At 34.4% G+C, this 20120-nt stretch overlaps 1 protein-coding gene and 1 long non-coding RNA gene across 51 annotated transcripts in view; one reads left to right on the forward strand and one right to left on the reverse strand.

Annotated features, from left to right (window-relative positions):
• Window positions 1-20120, reverse strand: part of MLIP (muscular LMNA interacting protein) — a 313811-nt gene that overhangs the window by 52595 nt on the left and 241096 nt on the right. For 49 of the 50 annotated variants that reach the window (XM_070073957.1, XM_070073984.1, XM_070073973.1 and 46 more), the window contains one exon: window positions 5373-5501. The exons of the other annotated variant lie outside the window; for it this stretch is intronic. In XM_070073957.1, the coding sequence (XP_069930058.1) occupies window positions 5373-5501 (129 nt within the window). The remainder of the gene's footprint in view (window positions 1-5372; window positions 5502-20120) is intronic. 50 annotated transcript variants of the gene reach the window in all.
• Window positions 1-20120, forward strand: part of LOC127493187 (uncharacterized) — a 78422-nt gene that overhangs the window by 23157 nt on the left and 35145 nt on the right. The gene's annotated exons all lie outside the window — the stretch shown is intronic.

Raw genomic sequence — 20120 nt, forward strand, 5'->3', positions numbered from 1 at the left:
CTTCCTCTGGGTCTCCCACATGGATGCAGGGGCCCAAACATTTGGACCATCTTCCACTACTTTCCCAGGCCATCAGCAGGGAGCTGGATCAAAAGTGAAGAAGCTGTGAATTGAAAAGGCACCCATATGGTATGCCAGCACTACAGGCAGATGCTTAACCTAGTATGCTACAGCACCAGGCTCTCACGAGGCATTTTATTTTTTTTTTCTTCCCTGGCATTTTCTTTAAAGTTTTTATTTATTTCCTTGAGAGGTAGAGTTACAGACAGAAAGAAGGAAAGACAAAGAGAAAGGTCTTCCATCCACTGGCTCACTCCCTAAATGGCTGCAACAACCGGAGCTGGGATGACTCAGCCAGGAGCCAGGAACTTCCTCCAGATCTCCCACACTGATGCAGGGGCCCAAGTACTTGGGCCATCTTCTACTGCTTTCCCAGGCCATAAGCAGAGAGCTGGATCAGAAAAGAAGCAGCTAGGACTAGAACCAGCACACGTATGAGATGCTGGCATTGTAGGTAGAAGCTTAGCACGCTACACCACAGTGCCAGCCCCAACACAAGACTTTATTTCTAAACTGGAGTCTATTTTCCATGAGAAGGTCTAATGATGGCACTGGCTAATCCACCTTAAACATATGTAGGGACATGACAGGCTAATGTCATGGATAAGGATATATTTGCATAAAAACTTCAATTTGTCATTATTCTCAAAAATATTTGGATTTTGTTAGACATTACATATCAGTCAACTATTTGTTAAGCAACAAATATTTCACATTCCATTATAATGCAAGTGGTGCCGAATAGATATATTTTTTTAATTTTGCTTTTCTTAAAGCAAATAATCTCTTTTAAGATTCTTATTCTCCTTAAAGCAAATGAAGAGGGGCTAGAAAAGTCCCTCTGTAGAAAATTGCAACAGAAAATTGCAATGCTTTAGTTACATTCTTCCAACCTTGATGTGTACCCAAGAACAACAGAAAGTTAATGTCAAGAAAAGTAGAGTAGTGCAGAAGACGAAATCTTAAGTCTAAAGAAGTGAGCCTATCTGATTATAACATGAAGGAAAAAGCAACTATTGTTCTAAAACACAGTTTTTAAAGTTAAAAACCAAGAAATTGGTTCATTGTGTTGATACATCTATTATATATAGTATATATCTTATTCATGATAAATTGCTTCTTAACATATAGAGATGAAGGAAGGAAGGAAGGTAGGAAGGGAGGGAGGACAAACCTCACAGAAATTACATCACAAAATAAATAAAAGTAACATGTTAAAATTTGAGAAACCAAATTCCTGTTTTTTACCTCCCAAAACAAATACACTATCACAAGGAATTTCACCTTCATATTCTAAATCGAGTAAGACACTTAATAATGTTGAGCTGTAAAAAAATCACTTAAAATTTTACCAAAAGCTTTTTTTTAATAAAATGTAATGATGAAACATTATTTTTTCACAGAAGAGAATAAACCATCTCGATGATAGACAAATGTGTAAAAAGTGGTAATTTGTGGCAAAGCCAGACTCATTCAGAATAAAAAGCTGTATTATCAGTTTTAGTTATGATAATGGTATCTTCTCAGTAATATTAATATGTGGGTATCATAGGGAAGTCAATGTGAAGGTTATTGTTGAAATATAACTTGACGAATCATTAGCTAGAAATCTAGAAGTTACTCACATAATCATCAAAATTGAATGTGAAATAAATAGGATTTGATAAGGAGGAAATGGAAATCAGATGTCTAAGAAAAACCAGGAGAAAAGAAGGAATGAAAATATTACAGAGAAAAAATATTCTATAATTGTCCTTTTATGTCCTCTCTGAGGTTGTATGAGAGAAGTTCTCTAAATGGTCATTTCACACAAATATATGCTCTTTTCCTCACTGAAACAGATTAAAGGAAAATAAAATTGAAAGGCATACATGCTGTGAAGTGTTATTTCTCATAAAGACCAAAAGGGAACATATTTCTGAGAAATTCAAATGAAACAACAATATTCTCCCTTAAATTCTAACCAACACCCTTTCTATATATTTTTCCAGGGCTTTAAGAATACAATGAGACATCTAAAATCATGGGTTGAATTGCTAATTATAAAGATAATATTTTACATATCACTTTACATAACTGAGGTTAGCTATTGATTTTTATGTTAAAATCTTTAGTGATGGAATTATTTTATTAAAGACATTAAATGATCAGAAAGCAATCAGTATATTTTGCAAGCTTACAAGTAGTCTGAATAAACTAAAAACAATCAGTCTTCTTATTTAGCATCTTCATTATCACTAGCAAATTGATTTTCTAAACCTTCATATCTATCTTGATGTCCAATTTTCCAATCAATTTTGTTAATTATTTTCTAACTCCACCTTCAATTATCAATAGAAATATGCTTCAAAGCACATTGCCGTAGCTTTAAATCCATAGATTTAGGATGGGATGTGAGGGTATTTTGTAAAAAATCAAAAGGACCCAAAATTAAGACAATGACAGATTTGAAAATAGTATCACAAAAAGCATAAACTTCATTTTGAAGACTTTTGTAAAAAAATTCATCTAATATAGAATGATGCTTCTTGGTCTATATTATTTCAGTGTGAAAGTTGTTGATTAATAAGTCTCAATTGTTTGATTATGCATTTGGTTTCAAAGATTGCTTTTAGAGATCAGAGGCTGTTTCCAGGCAAATTTTCAGTTCATGATCAGTTCAAAAGACTGCTCAGCACTACCTTTTTGAGTTCAATAAATGCATTTCTGTCTAGCCTCATCATCCTTAGCATCTGACATTTCATAACAGAAAATTTTAAAATCGTATTTTATGGCAGTGAAGTTGCTAGGGAAAATGTATTGGCTTAACAATCCCATCCAACGTTTCCTGTCATGTGGAACTGTCCCCAGTACAAGGCAGATTAGAGAATGTGAGCTGCTTCAATTTGGCCCAACCGCCTAGCTAAAGAATTTTCCATTACATGGGTGGGTGAGATCAGCTACATTTGGAACTATTCAATTTATTCTGTGGCAGCAGTGTATGAGAGCACAATAATGACTAGAACTAAATTTGAGTATGCTTCCTTCTATTGAAGTTCTGATGAAGTAGCAATGCTGAGATTATAAATCGTTATTACTCAATTTATGTTCTGAGTATATCTAAGCATCTGCACTTGTGAGTTGCCTTTCATTTCTGCTTTCATTGTAAATTCTAGACACAATGCGACAGTAGTTAATGCTCAATACAAAGGGGTTAGTTGATAGAAGAAACAGTTTTCTGGATATGCAGTGACCCAGAGACTCTCTCATAGTTTTCCTTCTCATGCGAGAGCAATGAATAAAACCAGGGGAAGTCTGGAATTCACTTTTCAGTAGGTGTGAGATTTCTTTCAATTCTAATACTCTGCAGTCACCTATTATTTCCCATGTTTCACCTTTGAGTGGGAATACCAGCAAGAGTAAATTGGTTAAAAGAAAATATAAATAAGATTAGGATCCTGGCACCTAAATAGTTACAAAATCAAGGTTTTGACAATTCATCTAGGAAAAACAGACCTATATTGTAATATAAACAGAGTTTTAAATTTGCTTTATAGTCAGGGAAAGCAATGAAAATAAATGGCAATTCCTTAATGACAAGAACTTCCTGTGCATAGAAATGGAATTTATCATGTCAGAAGGCAGTAAATTGTGATAAATTGTAGGTAGATTAACTTATTATTCTATAAGGAATATTGCTTAAAGTAAAATGCACAAGTTTAAAATTTTACTAATACAAACAAATACATTATTTATAACACTGGTTCATATTTTGAAGAACATGTTACCTGAAAAACACATGAAATTCATTTTAACTGTTGGCACTTTGCTTTTAATAAAAGCACTAGGTTATTTTTATACGCATTTTACAACGATCACATACTTGCTAAAAGTTTACATTAAACCTCTGTAATATTAGGGTCATGCAGGTAACAGAGATAAGCATTTTAGTCAATGATGAAAATACACTTTCCTCACAGGAATTTCCATGTCTGTTATGTGTAGTCAGTGAAGACAGCCTTATAGGTCAGTAAGGTATTTCTACTTAATTTGAGGACTGTGTCTATTCCACAAAATTAAAATAATATCTTTTAATTATCACTTTAAGAATTAGCATCTACAAAAATCCAAACTTTCCAAATAAAATTTATATAAATAACTGAAAATATTTTATCTCCCATTCACAATGAAAACCATAGTTAATCATGAGAAAGTATTTTTCATTTATGTTTTCAAGGTTAACATGGATATTTCAGATATAATCAGGGTTAATTGTAGATTTTAGAATCTAAAGGATTCTTAAAAAAATACCTGATATGAACAGATCATTTGAAACATTAAGAAACTAATGCCTTGATAAATGAAACAACCTCCCAAGAGTCATAGAGGTAATATGAATCAGAAAAGCTATGTCTTGCTATTTCACAAATATGCATGTCATTTATATTTTCAAGAAAAGTATTGTACCATTTTAAAACTGAAACTTAAAAAGGAAGAACGTCCCTTTTTATGCCTTTATGAATCTATTTTATTATAGCGCGTAAATGTAAATCTTACATGTACTGTAGTACCCAGAAAGTTTTCTAGTTTTTTTATATTGCTTAGCTATTTAGTAATGTTTAACACACAAAATATACAGCACATTCCTATTTGCTTCCTTTTAGCAAGACAAATAAAGATGTTTCTCTTTCATAACAGTTATCAATTTTTCTGTCACATAAATATGAACTTTCATATTTTTCCCAAATATCTTACGAAGCACCACTGACTTAAAAATATAAGAGAAAAATGGTCTACATTTTTCAAACAAAAATAATATAAGCAACAAATCCTCTTAAAATTGCCCATATCCAACAACTAATATAGCTCAATCTAGGGAATTGCATCATTTCTACTATGTTAATATGAATCCAAACATCAGGACTTTTGTTAACTGTAATTAAAATGGCAAATAAAAGATGTACCTCTTCAAAAGGAAGCAAGAGTTTGATACAAAAATGCAATACCTACATAACCCTTTCAAGCAAGGATTTCATGTCTATAGAGTAACCTCTCAGTCCCCAAATAATACCAACCAGGTAGAAAATTTTCAGAAAAAGAGAAACTACAAGGCCTCAAAGTATCATTCCTAGAATTACATACAAATTCTTATTTATTATGCAAAGATTATTTTGATTATTTAGGATACTGTAATCAAATGAACATTTTTACAGAGTATATTAGTAGAAGCTTCTTTATTTTAATTTTTATTCTTGTATTTTAAAGTCAATGGTGCTTTATGAAGCACCATTTCTTTATCAAAATATTAAATATTATCTCATATGAATACTCACCTGCTCAAAGAACAAATCACTGTTATCCTCTAGGTATTTACTGAAAGGGTTGGGTTCACAGATTTCCTCCTCTTTTTTCAGTAATATTTTGGATTTCACAGGTACTGGACGAATTACTCCAGGCTTAGTCTTCATGAACATGAAATAAAAATTTTAAATAAGGAAATAAACATACTAAAACAAATAAATATATCTATTGTTCCGGCATTCAAGTGTTGTTCTCACAAAAATGTATGATTTTTTAAATTTTAAAATGATTTTATATATACATAAAAACAGCTCCAGAGAGCAAATGATTTTAACTGAGTGAGGTTAGTTTTTACAGCAACCAATGCATAAAGACCTGTTTTCATAACATTCAAAAATGCAATGATTTCATTCATTTAACCAAACATGTTCTGTCTTTGCCTGTGTGTTTGGCCAACACGTATTTCATTTAATAAAAATGTATTGAGTACCACCTCTGTGCCAGGCAGCATGCTGGGCATGGTAGGATCACTGACTTTGGCACATGCACCAAGGCCATCACGACTTTCTTATTCTGAAAACTGCCCCTATTCCTCCAAAGCCACAGAACCAGGCCTTCAGGGCCCTGTTCATATCACGAATGATGAACCAGGAATGACCCTCTGACCTAAAGGGATGGAAGATGGCCAGACAGTAGATCGCCTCCCACAAAATGTGAAACAAATATTTAAACTGCTCTAGATTTACTGGGAGATTTAAATTATAATATGCAGTGTGGGAGCTATGGAAAAGCTATACTTGATCTAAAAAACAGACCTACTGAAATCAAGATGGCTAGAGCAAAGCGCGTGGAGAAGCAGCCCGGGGAAGAGAGGCATCTAAGGGCCTCCCTCAGTCAGTCTCATAAACTTCATGGAGCGTGGTTGGATTTCCTGCCAGAGGTTCCTAAGGACCCTCCTCTTTCCTTTTATACTAAAGCCTCTTTTTATTCTCTAACTTATTTCTGTAACTTGCAGTCAAAAAAGTTTTAGCTAATAAATACATCAGTAACTCAAGAGTCATAAAGTTATACTCAATGTTGATTTGACATAAAAGGAGAGATAAAGAGGGTTCTATTTTGGGGGCAATTTCAAATTGATATTTCACAAAAACTAAAACCTTGTTACACTGTAAAATGTCACAAAATGATGGATATGCTTCTACAAACATCCCAAGCAAGAATCCAATTTTTTTTAAAAAAAGTTGTGACATTCTTTCTGTTTAAGCATTTTTCTATAATCATTCTTCTCAATCCAATTGCCTTTAAGAAAACTAAATCAGTTCTCCTCAGTCAATGCTGATGCTTACAAGTTAAGCTTCCAAGAGTACATCTATTTTTTTCTACTCTATGTGTGAAGCACCTAATAGATTTTGAATCTTGAATAAGTGTCTCTCTGCAATACATTTTTCAATCAAAATTTTTCCCAATTGTCTTTTATGTACATGTCAACCAGGGAAATACAGATGAGAAAAGTCTCTGTCTTCCCTAGCCTGGGAAATATCTTCAACTTAAGAAACTTTGATTTCACTCAAGAGAAAAAATGAGCAAGTAACATCCAATTATGCTTGAAGTCATGCAGCTGAGTATACGTACAAGAGTGATATTCCTCTGGTGAAAGTAGCAAAAGAAAAAAGCCATAGAGATATCAATTTCTACAGTCACCTATAATAAGAGAGAGGCCTCATGTTTGGGCCATGATCCTAACATGTGCAGATGTTTTGTCTCTCTTTTCCATTTGTCTTCCTATTCCGTTTCCTTTCCTTCTGTTCCTACTTCTCCACGTTCTCCTTCTCTTACACTACTTTATGAGAAACAAATTAATGCAATTCCAGAACTCAAGGCCTATGAGCCTCTAAAAGCAACATAAAACTTTAGTGACTAAGTTTGTGTCAGGATGCAGAAATAAAGAAGAGAGGAAATCTGACTAGGAATATTTCATAGTATGGGAGACTTTCTCTGCTAGAAAAATGGCTGCTTGGTCCCTCTTGCTGTCAGGCACAAATTTTGGGTATTGTAACAGATTTTATGCTCCTAGTTCATATCTGATTTCTGGGTCTGATATTTGACAATTAGACAATGACTTTTGTCCTATTTCCTCTATTCTTCCAGATTTTCTATACTTTCTTTTCTTAGATTTTGTCTCTTAGGCTTGGTCTACCAGAATTCTCTGTGTCTTCTTCAGTCACTATCACTTATTTAGTCTTCATATGGTTGTTCTGATTCTTACACTGTATATATTGTCTCTTTCCTTAGTCCTGTCTTTGTTCCTGTACCTTATCTTAGTCTTACCTAATAGTATTTCATAGACAGAGAAACCAATTCAAGGCAAAAGAAGACTAGACTTAGTTTAACGTCATTGGCACTTTCCTATAAACCCTTAACAGTATCCACCAAACCCAGCTATCTCTAAGCATTAGTAAAGTTGGAAATTTAACCCTAGTGGCCAAACTCACAAACTCATAGAGTTTCCACACACTACAATAAAACAACAAGTCACATTCACGCTAGCCTTGCACTTTTCTCATGTCCTCCCACATGCTTCAAACCCAGTCTAAAAATCTTTGATGATCTGTTGCAGATACTAACAACATCACTCTCCCCACTCTCCCAATACCAAGATATACATCCTACCCATATAGGATCAAAAACTGTACCTAATATTTTAAATAGATTAGTTGATCAATTCCTAATAAATTCTGTGAAAAGCTTAAGGAGAACAAGTCACATGCCAAAATCATTCACAAGTAATATGGAAATCAAAGTTTAAATCCAGATCTGGCCTGATCATCAAGCCTGTGATGTGAAATACTTCTACACCTATTTCAGAATGAGAGAGAGAGAGAGAGACAGAGACAGAGAGAGAGAGAAAGCACACACATAATGAGAGAGAGAGACAGAAACAGAGAGACAGAGAGAGAGGAAGAGAGAGAGACAGGCAGAGAGACAGAGAGAGGATGAGAGAGAGAGAGAAAGCACACACATGATAAGAGAGAGACAGAGACAGAGAGACAGAGACAGAGAGAGGGAGAAAGCACACACATGATGCTGGGGCATGCGAGAGAAACAACATAGAAACTTAAAATACTTTTTAAACATCCATCTCTCTATTCACTTCCCCTGTCCCATAAATAAAAACGTCTTAGCATTTCTGTATTTGTGATTCCTTTTAAATTCATTGCTTCTATTTTAGTTCCATTGCCAACTACCACATCCTTTACTTTGGCCATTATTAAATTATTCTACTTCATTTTAATTTTTTCACTACATAAATATTCCTAGAGTACTGTAGGACATATTTTTTTCAGGTCCTAAAGCTATTCACATTCAGACATTCACCCTCTTCCTACACAAACACATGCCCACACATACCTAAACACACAAGTCCTCCACTTATCAAAGGACTCTGAATTTCATGGCCAAGATACCAAAATTTACACTGGTATTTCTCTGGATTTGGTGAAAAAATGCACTCTTAAGAAGCTTAATGATATTGCTAGGAGAAGAGTATCAAGGAAACAAATTTTAATTTTGCAATGTTGTTAGTAGACAGTGTGACCTTGGAAAAGCCATTTAACCTGTCTAGACCTTTTGCTAAAGGGTTATAATTCTAATCCATGATTATGTCTCTTAATGATGGATAATGGCACATCTTATTACTTACCTACTTGCCCTTTCAGGGATCACACCACATAGATTTATTGCTTAAGGCTTGTTTCTGCATAATCAAACCCATAATTCAAATAAGGCCTCAAAGTGCCTTTGAGAAAGTCTCTAAAATAGGCCGGCACCATGGCTCAATAGGCTAATCCTCCGCTTAGTGGCGCCGGCACACCGGGTTCTAGTCCCGGTTGGGGCATCGGATTCTGTCCCGGGTGCCCCTCTTCCAGGCCAGCTCTCTGCTGTGTCCTGGGAGTGCAGTGGAGGGTGGCCCAAGTGCTTGGGCCCTGCACCCCATGGGAGACCAGGATAAGCACCTGGCTCCTGGCTCCTGCCATCGGATCAGCGCGGTGCACCGGCCACAGCGGGCCGGCCGTGGCAGCCATTGGAGGGTGAACCAACGGCAAAGGAAGATCTCTCGATCTCTCTCTCTCTCTCTCTCTCTCTCTCTCTTACTGTCCACTCTGCCTGTTAAAAAAAAAAGTCTATAAAATAGAACATGTGAAGCAATGGGCACTACTGATTACACACATAAGGCTCTTTTAGAATATTAATTAACTTATTTTCTGCTCTCCCTGATACCTTTTCCCTCAAGTTCAGATGCTCGTGTAATCTACATTTGCTAAAGACTAAATTGCAACACAAATGGATTAACCTTTCCATCTAGCACTTTACTACTCAGACAGGGTGGGGTCTGCAGGCTAGCTGTGCAGTATCCCATGAGAACTGGATAGAAATACTACATCTCAGGCTCTACTCTTGATCTATTGAATTAGAATCTGCATTTTAACAAATCTCTGGGTGATTCATTGGCACATTAAAAATTAAAAGGCATTAGACTAGAACATATCCCAGTAAAGTACACTACTTACCTAAAGATAGATCTTTCTTGTTCTACCATGCCAGAGACATGTATTTAGCCAAGGTCCTTTTGCCTCCCGATTAAAGGGGTAGCTAAATTACAGGCTGTCCTTCTGTCAGGCAGAAGCTCAAAATCTGGTTATAATCCAGTATAGACACTGTATATAACTGATTAACTGCTTGGGGTTTTCTATTATTTTTTTCTATATTGATTGACTTCTTTACTTTATTACAACCCATGAAGAGGGAATTTCGCAAGATACAAGGTCCACATGACTTTCGCATATAGGGCAGAAGAAGAAGGAAAGAGTTTGTGTTCTCCCTGCTCAGAGGTAGAGGAAGATTGAAGTGATTATCTCTGAGAGATACAGGTAATCAAGGCCACATATAATTTTGTGAATTCAAGAATGGAGCTAAGGAGATCAAAAAGTCCAAGAGATATAGTATGTATATTACCCAAAACATGTGACAGATTTAATGGGTACTGGTCTAAACCTGCTACTCATTTGTGTTTATAATCCATCAAGTCTACGCCTATACTTAAACTTTGGTACTTGGGATACCATAAAAATAAATATGGCTCCCATCATTTAGAACTTATAATTCAATAATAGCAAGGTGGTATTGCCTCTGGCTGGAGACCAAAGTTGAAGACTAACTGCCAACACTGATCTACAGAATTCAATACCAATATTTTAAAGCGATAGCTTGTTACAGCAACATATTTTTGAATTAGTGATGTCAACTTATGGACTAATGTTTTCAATTGCCTTTGATGACAGTAGTAAGTTTGAATAGGCTGTGATGGGGAAACAAGAGAAAGAATTGGTGTCACAGGTAGCAAAAGGCTTATTTTCTTACCTCTCTGGAAATTTTGTGAGCCTGGTTAGAAAGTCTATTAATCTGATGGATCCATAAAGTTTGTGAAAGTGTCAACCAAGCATGTTTCTTTTACCCATTTGCCTCAGGGTTGCCTTCAATACCCAGTGTAATTTTTTTCCTTTAAAATTTCTATGAGGAAAAGCTCATAAAAACTCAAAAATATTCTACCAGGAAACGTTATGGACAAAAGCAACAATCTCTAAATTATTTCACTGATTCAGTCATTCAATTAGTAATGTTTAATGGTACTAATTAACAAATAAACTCTATTATATGCTTGAAGTAAACACTTAAGAATTTTCACAATGGGAAAATATATCAAATCTTCATAAAGAAAAGCAGCATAAAGAAGCTTGAAAGGGAACAAATACATATTTTGCAACTATAGATATTGAGAGTTGATTTTAAATTATCTAGACTATCCTGAAAAGTACCCACTTCATGTGTTTTTTCCAAAAAATGTTTTATAATTACCATAGTAGTTGTATAAAAATAAGCATACATAGGACTTCAGCAATTACAAGTGAAATATCATAGCTCATGAAACATTTTGTGGAATCTATATCATATAGACTGTCCAGATTGAAATATTTCAGTTGTTAAAGAAAAGACAATAGCATGACTCAAACCTGAGGAGGCGTACATGATAAATGATGAAGCTCTTAAGTATGTTATGTCAAGGAAAAACTGGTCAAGGAGAAACTGCCTTTGAGCTTGAAGAAGACATCAGTTCTATACAAAAGCTTTCAGGGCTGCATTTTCTGAACAACAGAGACCTCAAGGGCCCTCAAAGATGAGTCACACACCACTAAAGCAGGACGCATCAGCTGGCATTCAGAACCGGGGACAGAGTATCTGCAAGTTTAAGCACTCTGCTGTCTACTGTTCCAGTAAGCTGGGTTTTATTTTTGCTTGTATATTTTTGCTTATTTTTTAAAAAATATATTGTTTTGTACTCTAGATACAATATTCCCTCCTGAACAACACCGAACATTTAGCAATGGCATGAAATTTCCAAAGCAAAAGCCAAATGCCATCTAATACAGATACCCTTATCTGCAAAGGAAGACCAGATCTTACTCATCTTGTCAAATCTAATTTGTTTTGTTATGTAAAGAAGTGACCCTGCCGGCCTTTGTTTAATACTGCATGATTCAACTCAGGAATTACAAAGCATTGTAATTGAATTGTGCAGGTGTAACCTAGATTCCAGGTCTTTCCTTTCCTCTCACTTCATTTAATATGTTAGCAGAAGCATTTTTCACAGGTAGGAAACCTAACCCTCCAACTGTGCCTACCAATCTCTTCCTCTTTAGTAAGGAATCACAGTTCACCAAGGAGGCAAAACATGACACAGCCAAACTCAGACAGTGTGCCATGAAAGTACAAGTTCCATTGAGGCCCAGTTTCCCAACTCTTTCATCAGCTTTTTCTTATCCTCCTTGAATTATCTAAAATGAATACAATGATCCCGTTTTGAAAGGCACACAGAGCAATGATGAGAACACTGTGGTCTTAGATCATCTAAATTCTATGAGCTTCTGTTTCTTACAATTAAGTGATTTTGTAAGCAATAGACACCTCCCTTGTCTACAGGACTATGTTGACAATGTCATACATTATAATACATGAGCCTCACAATAATCCCTTCAGATTGACAGTGTAGTTAAACCAACCTCCAGTTCATAGGTGGATATTTCCAATACCTCCTCCATAAGTTCCTGCCCAGTTCTGATCTGCTGTGATGTGGTTTAATAGAGAAAGAGAAGCTAAAGCAAAGATTAGTGAACTAGTTTCATAAAGAACACCCAAGATAACTTCCCAAGTCCAATGTTAAGTCAATTGGCTTCTAGAATAAATGGTAGAAATATTTTAAGAGTAAGGGTCTTCATCATATTTCATTTTTGCTTTCAGTGTTAAAATGCAATGAAAATAAGCAAATAGGTAAGTAGGGTGAAAATTTTAAAAGTGAAAAAAGGATATATTTTAAAAGAGAAATTTCAAAATCAACTTGATATTTGTTTTAAAATTGACTAATGTAGTTGTCATATATTTTCATTTCAAAGAATCTACTACATTTTCTCTGAGAGAGAAGTCAAATAATCTTAACTGCTTATTTTATAAAAAAAACTTTCAACATTTGTTTATATAATTTAAGCATGATATATAATATATCAACAATAAGTTTGTCTTTATACATAGCACATATATATATACACACATATAAGTAAAATACCTACAAAAATAAAAAGCTCAATATATTATATGTATGTGCATATCAGATTATATATATATTGAAATTACCTACATATGGTATCTATATGTGTTTGTATATTAAAAATATACACATTTATGAATATACATATATATTATAGATTTTTTAAATATAGCTATACATTTTTAATACATCAGGAATCTTAAATGTTTAAAAATAAGTGATTTAAAAATACAATGCTAGCTAGTTTGAGGAAACAGAGATGGGGATACTTAATATTGACAAATTCTAAAGGCAATTAAGGCATACTTTTTTGGAATCAAGCCTAAGTCTGGCAAATTGGCTTTGGAGTAGTTTTTTTTTTAATTTTATTTAATAAATATAAATTTCCAAGTGCAGCTTTTGGATTACAGTGCCCCACCCAAAACCTCCATCCCACCCACAACCATCTCATCTCCCACTCCCTCTCCCATCCCATTCACATCAAGATTCATTTTTGTTTATCTTTATATACAGAAGGTCAATTTAGTATATATTAAGTAAAGATTTCAACAGTTCGCACACACACAGAAACACAAAGTGTAAAGTACTGTTTGAGTTCTAGTTATAGCGTTAATTCACATAGTACAACATATTAAGAACAGAAATCCCACATGAGGAGTAAATGCACAGTGACACCTGTTGTTGATTTAACAATTGACACTCTTGATTATGGTGTCAGTAATCACCCTAGGCTCTTGTCATGAGTTGCCAAGGCTATGGAAGCCTTTTGAGTTCAGCGACTTCGATCTTATTTAGACAAGGTCATAGTCAAAGTGGAAGTTCTCTCCTCCCTTCAAAGAAAGGTACCTCCTTCTTTGATGGCCCAGTCTTTCCACTGGGATCTCACTTACAGAGATCTTTCATTTAGTTTTTTTTTTTTTTTTTTTTTTTTTTTTTTTGCCACAGTGTCTTGGCTTTCCATGCCTGAAATACTCTCATGGGCTCCTCACTCAGATCCAAATGCCTTCAGGGCTGATTCTGAGGCCAGAGTGCTGTTTAGGATATCTGCCATTCTGTGAGTCTGCTGTGTATCCCACTTCCCATGTTGGATCGTTCTCTCCTTTTTAATTCTATCAGTATTATCAGACACTAGTCTTGTTTATGTGATCCCTTTGATTCTTAGACCTATCATTATGGTCTATTGTGACCTGAAATTGATTATTTGGAATGCTCTGGCACGTTTCTAACTCTACTGTTTGGGGAAAGTCCGATTGAGCATGTCCCAAATTGAACATCTCTTCCCTCTCATTTCCACTCTTATATTTAACAGGGATCACTTTTCAGTTAAATTTAAACACCTAAGAATAATTGTGTGTTAATTAAAGAGTCAAGCAATAGTATTAAGTAGAGGTAGGGGACTTGCTTCATGCTTCTGCATGTGGGAATCCAGTTTTCCCAGCACCATTTGTTGAATAGACTGTCCTTACTCCAGGGATTGGTTTTGGATCCTTGATCAAATATAAGTTGGCTGTAGATGTTTGGATTGATTTCTGGTGTTTCAATTATGTTCCATTGGTCTATCCATCTGTTTCTGTACCAGTACCATGCTGTTTTAATTACAACTGCCTTGTGGTATGTCAAGAAATTTGGTATTGTGACGCCTCTTGCTTTGTTTTTGTTGTGCAAGATTGTTTTAGCTATTCAAGGTCTCCTGTGACTCCATATGAATTTCAGCATCATTTTTTTCAGATCTGTGAAGAATGTCTTTGGTATGTTGATTGGTTTCATATTGATTCTATAAATTGCTTTTGGGAGAATGGACATTTTGATGATATTGATTCTTCCAATGCATGAACATGAGTGATTTTCCCATTTATTGGTAATCTCTTCTATTTCTTTCTTTAAGATTTTGTAATGTTAATTATAGAGATCTTGAACGTCCTTGGTTAAGTTTATTCCAAGGTATTTGATTGTTTTGGGATTGATCTTAGCAGTTTTTTCTCAGCCATGGCATTTCCTGTGTATACAAAGGCTGTTGATTTTGGTGCATTGATTTTATATCCTGCTACTTTGCCAAACTCTTCTATGAGTTCCAATGGTCTCTTAGTAGAGTTCTTTGGATCCTCTAAGCTGCATCATATGATTCTAATTCTTTTGAATTTGCCAAGACTTGCTTTATGGCCTAGTATGTGGTCAATCCCAGAGAAGGTTCCATGTACTGCTGAGAAGAATGTAAATTCTTTATGTGTAGGATGAAAAGTTCTGTAGATATCTGTTAGATCCATTTGGGCTATAGTGTCAATTAAATCTAGTGTTTCCTTTTTGATCTGTCCGGTTGATACGCCTATTTCTGAAAATGGAGTATTGAAGTCCCTCAATACTATTGTATTGGAGTTTAAGTCTTCCTTTAGTCCTTAACATATCTTTTAAATAAACCAGTGCACTGTAATTAGGTGCATATACATTTATAATAGTTACATCTTCCTGTTGAATTGATCCTTAATCATTATATAGTGCCCCTTTTTGTCTCCCTTTGTGTTAAAGTTTATTTTGTCTGATATTAAGATGGCTATACCGGTTCTTTTTTTGTTTCTGTTGGCATGGAATATCTTTTTTCCAACCTTTCACTTTCAGTCTGCATGCATCTTTGTTGGAAAGATGTATGTGTTTCTTGTAAGTAGCAAATAGATGGGTTTTGTTTTTTAATCCATTCAGCCAGCCTGTTTTCATAGATTTTCAAAGGCATTTTTTTTTTATTTGAAAGACATACAGACACACAGAGAGATAAAGAGAGATATTCTATCTACTGCTCATTGTCCAAATGCCTAATTCAGGCAGGCCTGAACCACGCTAAAGCCAGGAGTCTTGAGTGCAATTCAGGTCTCCTTTATGGGTGGAAGAGATCCAAGAACTTGCGACATTATGTGTTGCCTCTCAGAATACAAAGGTGGTTTTACTTGCTTACATAATTTATAACTTAATCTTAAAGAAAGTTTATAATGTTAAATATCAGAAATTAATTCATAAATTAAAAATATATAACTTTATTCATAATTTTGCTACTAAATTATATAAATATTCTAAATGTTTCAAGAAACAAACGTCTCATAACATGCCTTACACACAGTAATTTCTACTCTGATCTATTCTACCTCAAAGTACTATAAATAAAATTAATATCAAAATAGAAATCAAAGTGATTGAACAGAATAGTTAAATTAGTGCAAGATATGTTCATCTTTTGTGTGACAAACTTAGATCCATCTATTTCTCAAGGGCATTTTGAGATTAAAACTTAATTTAAAACTTCGTTAAGAAAAGCTTTCATCTCTGTAGAGAAAAGGTCTAAAGTAAATGCAAAGAAATTGTCAACAAAGTCAGTAGAAGCAATTTGTATTTTTGCTCCTGGAGAACAGAAATACAGAATTATTTTATTAGAAAAGTATAAAATGTCTGTATTGCTTTATAATGAGTTATTTTTACATGAGATCATAATATATGTATATATTTACTTATTTGAAATAGTTTCTTAAAAGTATTAAACTAAAAACTGGTCATACACACAGACACACACAGAGTCAGCCAGCATCTAAAATGTATATTTTGTATACTGTGTTGAATGAAATTATTTTTGAGGATGCTCAAAATATTACTGATTTTCATATACTGCTATTAAGAATCAAATAAATTATTATTTTATATATTTAAACAGTTGTGATATTTCTACATCTAAAGTGGGAAACTATTCAATTTTATTATATTACTGTAGTGCTTGTTTCCATGGCAACTGCTTCACTTCACTGTGTTAGTATCCATAGATTCACAGCCTCAGTGAGGCTTGGAAAGCACATAATAGAATGCTCTCGTTGTTCAATTAGGAAACTGAGGCTCGATGTCTCAGAACTGTGACTTACTCACTCTCCACTCAGCAGGTAGTTTTAGAGCAGAAATTATAAGGTGTGTCTTATGATGCCCATTCCAGCATTCTTTCAATGTACTACACATCCTTTACTTTTATAAAATAATTTACACTAAGATTGCACACAAATATAATTTGTACCTCAATTTGCACTAAGACTGCACTTCAAATATAATTGTATGTATAAATACAAGCATACTAACTGGTAGACTAAATCAAGCTATTTTAGAAGTCAAACTATGATTTTTGTGATTTTTCAGTACTACAGATGTTGTTATCTTGTTGGCATGATAATGGCAATAAAACTTGTTGCCTGTGGCTATGGAACATTAAAACAGTTTCTTTAAAAATATTAAAAAATTTTTAAAAGCAGGCAGATAAAATTAAGGAGTTATTTTTGCTCTTTTAATTTACATTAAATTTGTGTTAATTTTTCTGAAAGTGCTAGTTATTTAGGAGTATATAATTTTAGACAATAAAAGCTTAAATTTATTAAGGAAATATTTAAGTAGTAATATCTAGGAAATCGACTTCAAGGTTTCAGTTTGCTAACCACCATAAGAATAATTACAAATAATAATTACAAAGCACTCTAAGAAAAAGGAATTTGCCAATTTAACCAAAGTTTTATCTACAAACAACAGATTCTAAAGTCTAGATCTGTGCGGTCCAATACAGCCACTGGCCCTGGTGCTGAGTCCCTGAAATGTGGGCTTGACTGAATTGTGTACTACAAGTGTAAAACAGATTTAAAAAATTCTACAAAATAGGGGCCAGCGCCTTGGCTCACTTGGTTAATCCCCCATCTGTGGCACCTACATCCCATATGAGCACCAGGTTCTAGTCCCGGTTGCTTCTCTTCCAGTCCAGCTCTATGCTGTGGCCCGGGAAGGCAGTGGAGGATGGCCCAAGTGTTTGGGCCATTGCACCCACTTGGGAGACCAGGAGGAAGCACCTGGCTCCTGGCTTCAGATCGGCACAGCACCAGCTGTAGCAGCCATTTGGGGGGTGAAGCAACGGAAGGAAGACCTTTCTCTCTGTCTCTCTCTCTCATAACTCTACCTGTCAGAAAGAAAAAATTCTACAAAATAGTAAAAGCATTTCCATTTTATGCAGATTATATGTTAAAGTGAAAATGTATAGTATCAACTATATTAATGAAATTAACATTGCTTCTTTTTTTAGTTTTTAAATGTGGCTTCATATATAGCATATATTTGTCATTCACTCCAGCAATGATTTAGACCATGCTATCCTCTTATGAGAAATAACTCATTTCCCATAGTCTCACCTCTAGAAACTGCCCTACATTATCAATTGCAATCCATTTCGGATCTCTCCTATCAGAAACTGAGCCCTCTTTTCTAAATTCCAGTAGCATTTCTAATCCCACTGGATTTTTTCTAATGCCACTACAAAGATGCAAGTTACTGGAAAGTAGGGCCTATATATAGTTTTATGTATGTTTGTCACCAGCAAAAGAATCAGCATGGAATTTCAGTAAAGCATCCGTGAACTTTTATTAGATAAGTTAGTGAACAAATGGAATTAGCATATTCATTCTGTTAATTATCTTTCACTCATATGAAGCTATTTTGAGAGACCAACAATTCCTTGCGATATGTACAAAATCTACAAATGCCTGATGATATCTTCCAAGATATTAATATCTGAATTTATTCTTTTGAATGCACCATTTTTCAATTTTTCCATTTGGAGATAACTAAACTTCACTGCTGTAATCTTCCACATTCTCCAAGCTATTCAATAATTTTATAGTTTGAAATCTCTGAATCCAAAATGACACATAGAGCCAGGTTTACATTCTTCTACTTACTCTCTTGTCTTTTAAATCCAAATATTTGTCCCCTTGTATAGATGACATATTATTTCTGATCTTTCATCAATAAAACAGCATTTCTGCCTGAACTTGTAACTTACTCATGGAGAATCCATTAGGTTTTTATCTAATATATAGACGATTGTGGACCAAGAATTTTTTAGTTCTGGAAATTAATTTTAATTCTAATATATTCCTAAAATGGTAAGATTAATATGGGAAAATATATTCATGTGTTCTTGATTTTGTTTTCTTTATTTCAAATTGTTATATTAAAATATAATCTCTGGTTCCTGTATACAGGATTAAAAAGCATGTAAAAATGGGACAAATATATTTCCCTAAAATATATAAGATCTTTCCAAAATCAATAAACAACATGAGAAAATATGCACACTCATACATGGAAACCAAACTAATGTTAGTTCTCATACAAACAAGAAATATAAGCCAATATAATTAGTGTATGTCAAATTTCAGTAAAAAAATTCTTAGTAGATATTACAACATGCTGCAATTTCAATAAAAACATATTAATTTTTAAAGTATTTATTTATTTATTGTAATTTTTATTTAATAAATATAAATTTCCAAAGTGCAACTTTTGAATTACAGTGGCTTTCCCCACCCCATAACTTCTCTCTCGCCCACAACCCTCCCCTCTCCCTCTCCCTCTGCCATTCCATCCACATCAAGATTCATTTTCAATTATCTTTATATACAGAAGATAAATTTAGTATGTATTAATCAATTTAGTATATATTAATATTATTAATCTTTATTTCAACAGTTTGCCACCACACAGAAGAACAAAGTGTAAAGTACTGTTTGAGTTCTAGTTATAGCATTAATTCACATTGTACAACATATTAAGGACAGAGATCCTACATGGGGAGTAAGTGCACAGTGACTCCTGTTGTTGACTTTACAAATTGACACTCTTGTTTATGGCGTCAGTAATCACCCTAGGCTCTTGTCATGAGTTGCCAAGGCTATGGAAGCCTTTTGAGTTCAGCGACTTTGATCTTATTTAGACAAGGTCATAGTCAAAGTGGAAGTTCTCTCCTCCCTTCAAAGAAAGGTACCTCCTTCTTTGATGGCCCAGTCTTTCCACTGGGATCTCACTTACAGAGATCTTTCATTTAGTTTTTTTTTTTTTTTTTTTTTTTTTTTTTGCCACAGTGTCTTGGCTTTCCATGCCTAAATATTCTAATGGGTTCTTCAGCCAGATCCAAATGCCTTCAAGGCTAATTCTGAGGCCAGAGTGCTGTTTAGGATATCTGCCATTCTGTGAGTCTGCTGTGTATCCCACTTCCCATGTTGGATCGTTCTCTCCTTTTTAATTCTATCAGTTAGTATAAGCAGACACTAGTCTTGTTTATGTG

The sequence above is a fragment of the Oryctolagus cuniculus genome, chromosome 5 (assembly GCF_964237555.1).
Source record: "Oryctolagus cuniculus chromosome 5, mOryCun1.1, whole genome shotgun sequence".
Lineage (NCBI taxonomy): Eukaryota > Metazoa > Chordata > Mammalia > Lagomorpha > Leporidae > Oryctolagus > Oryctolagus cuniculus.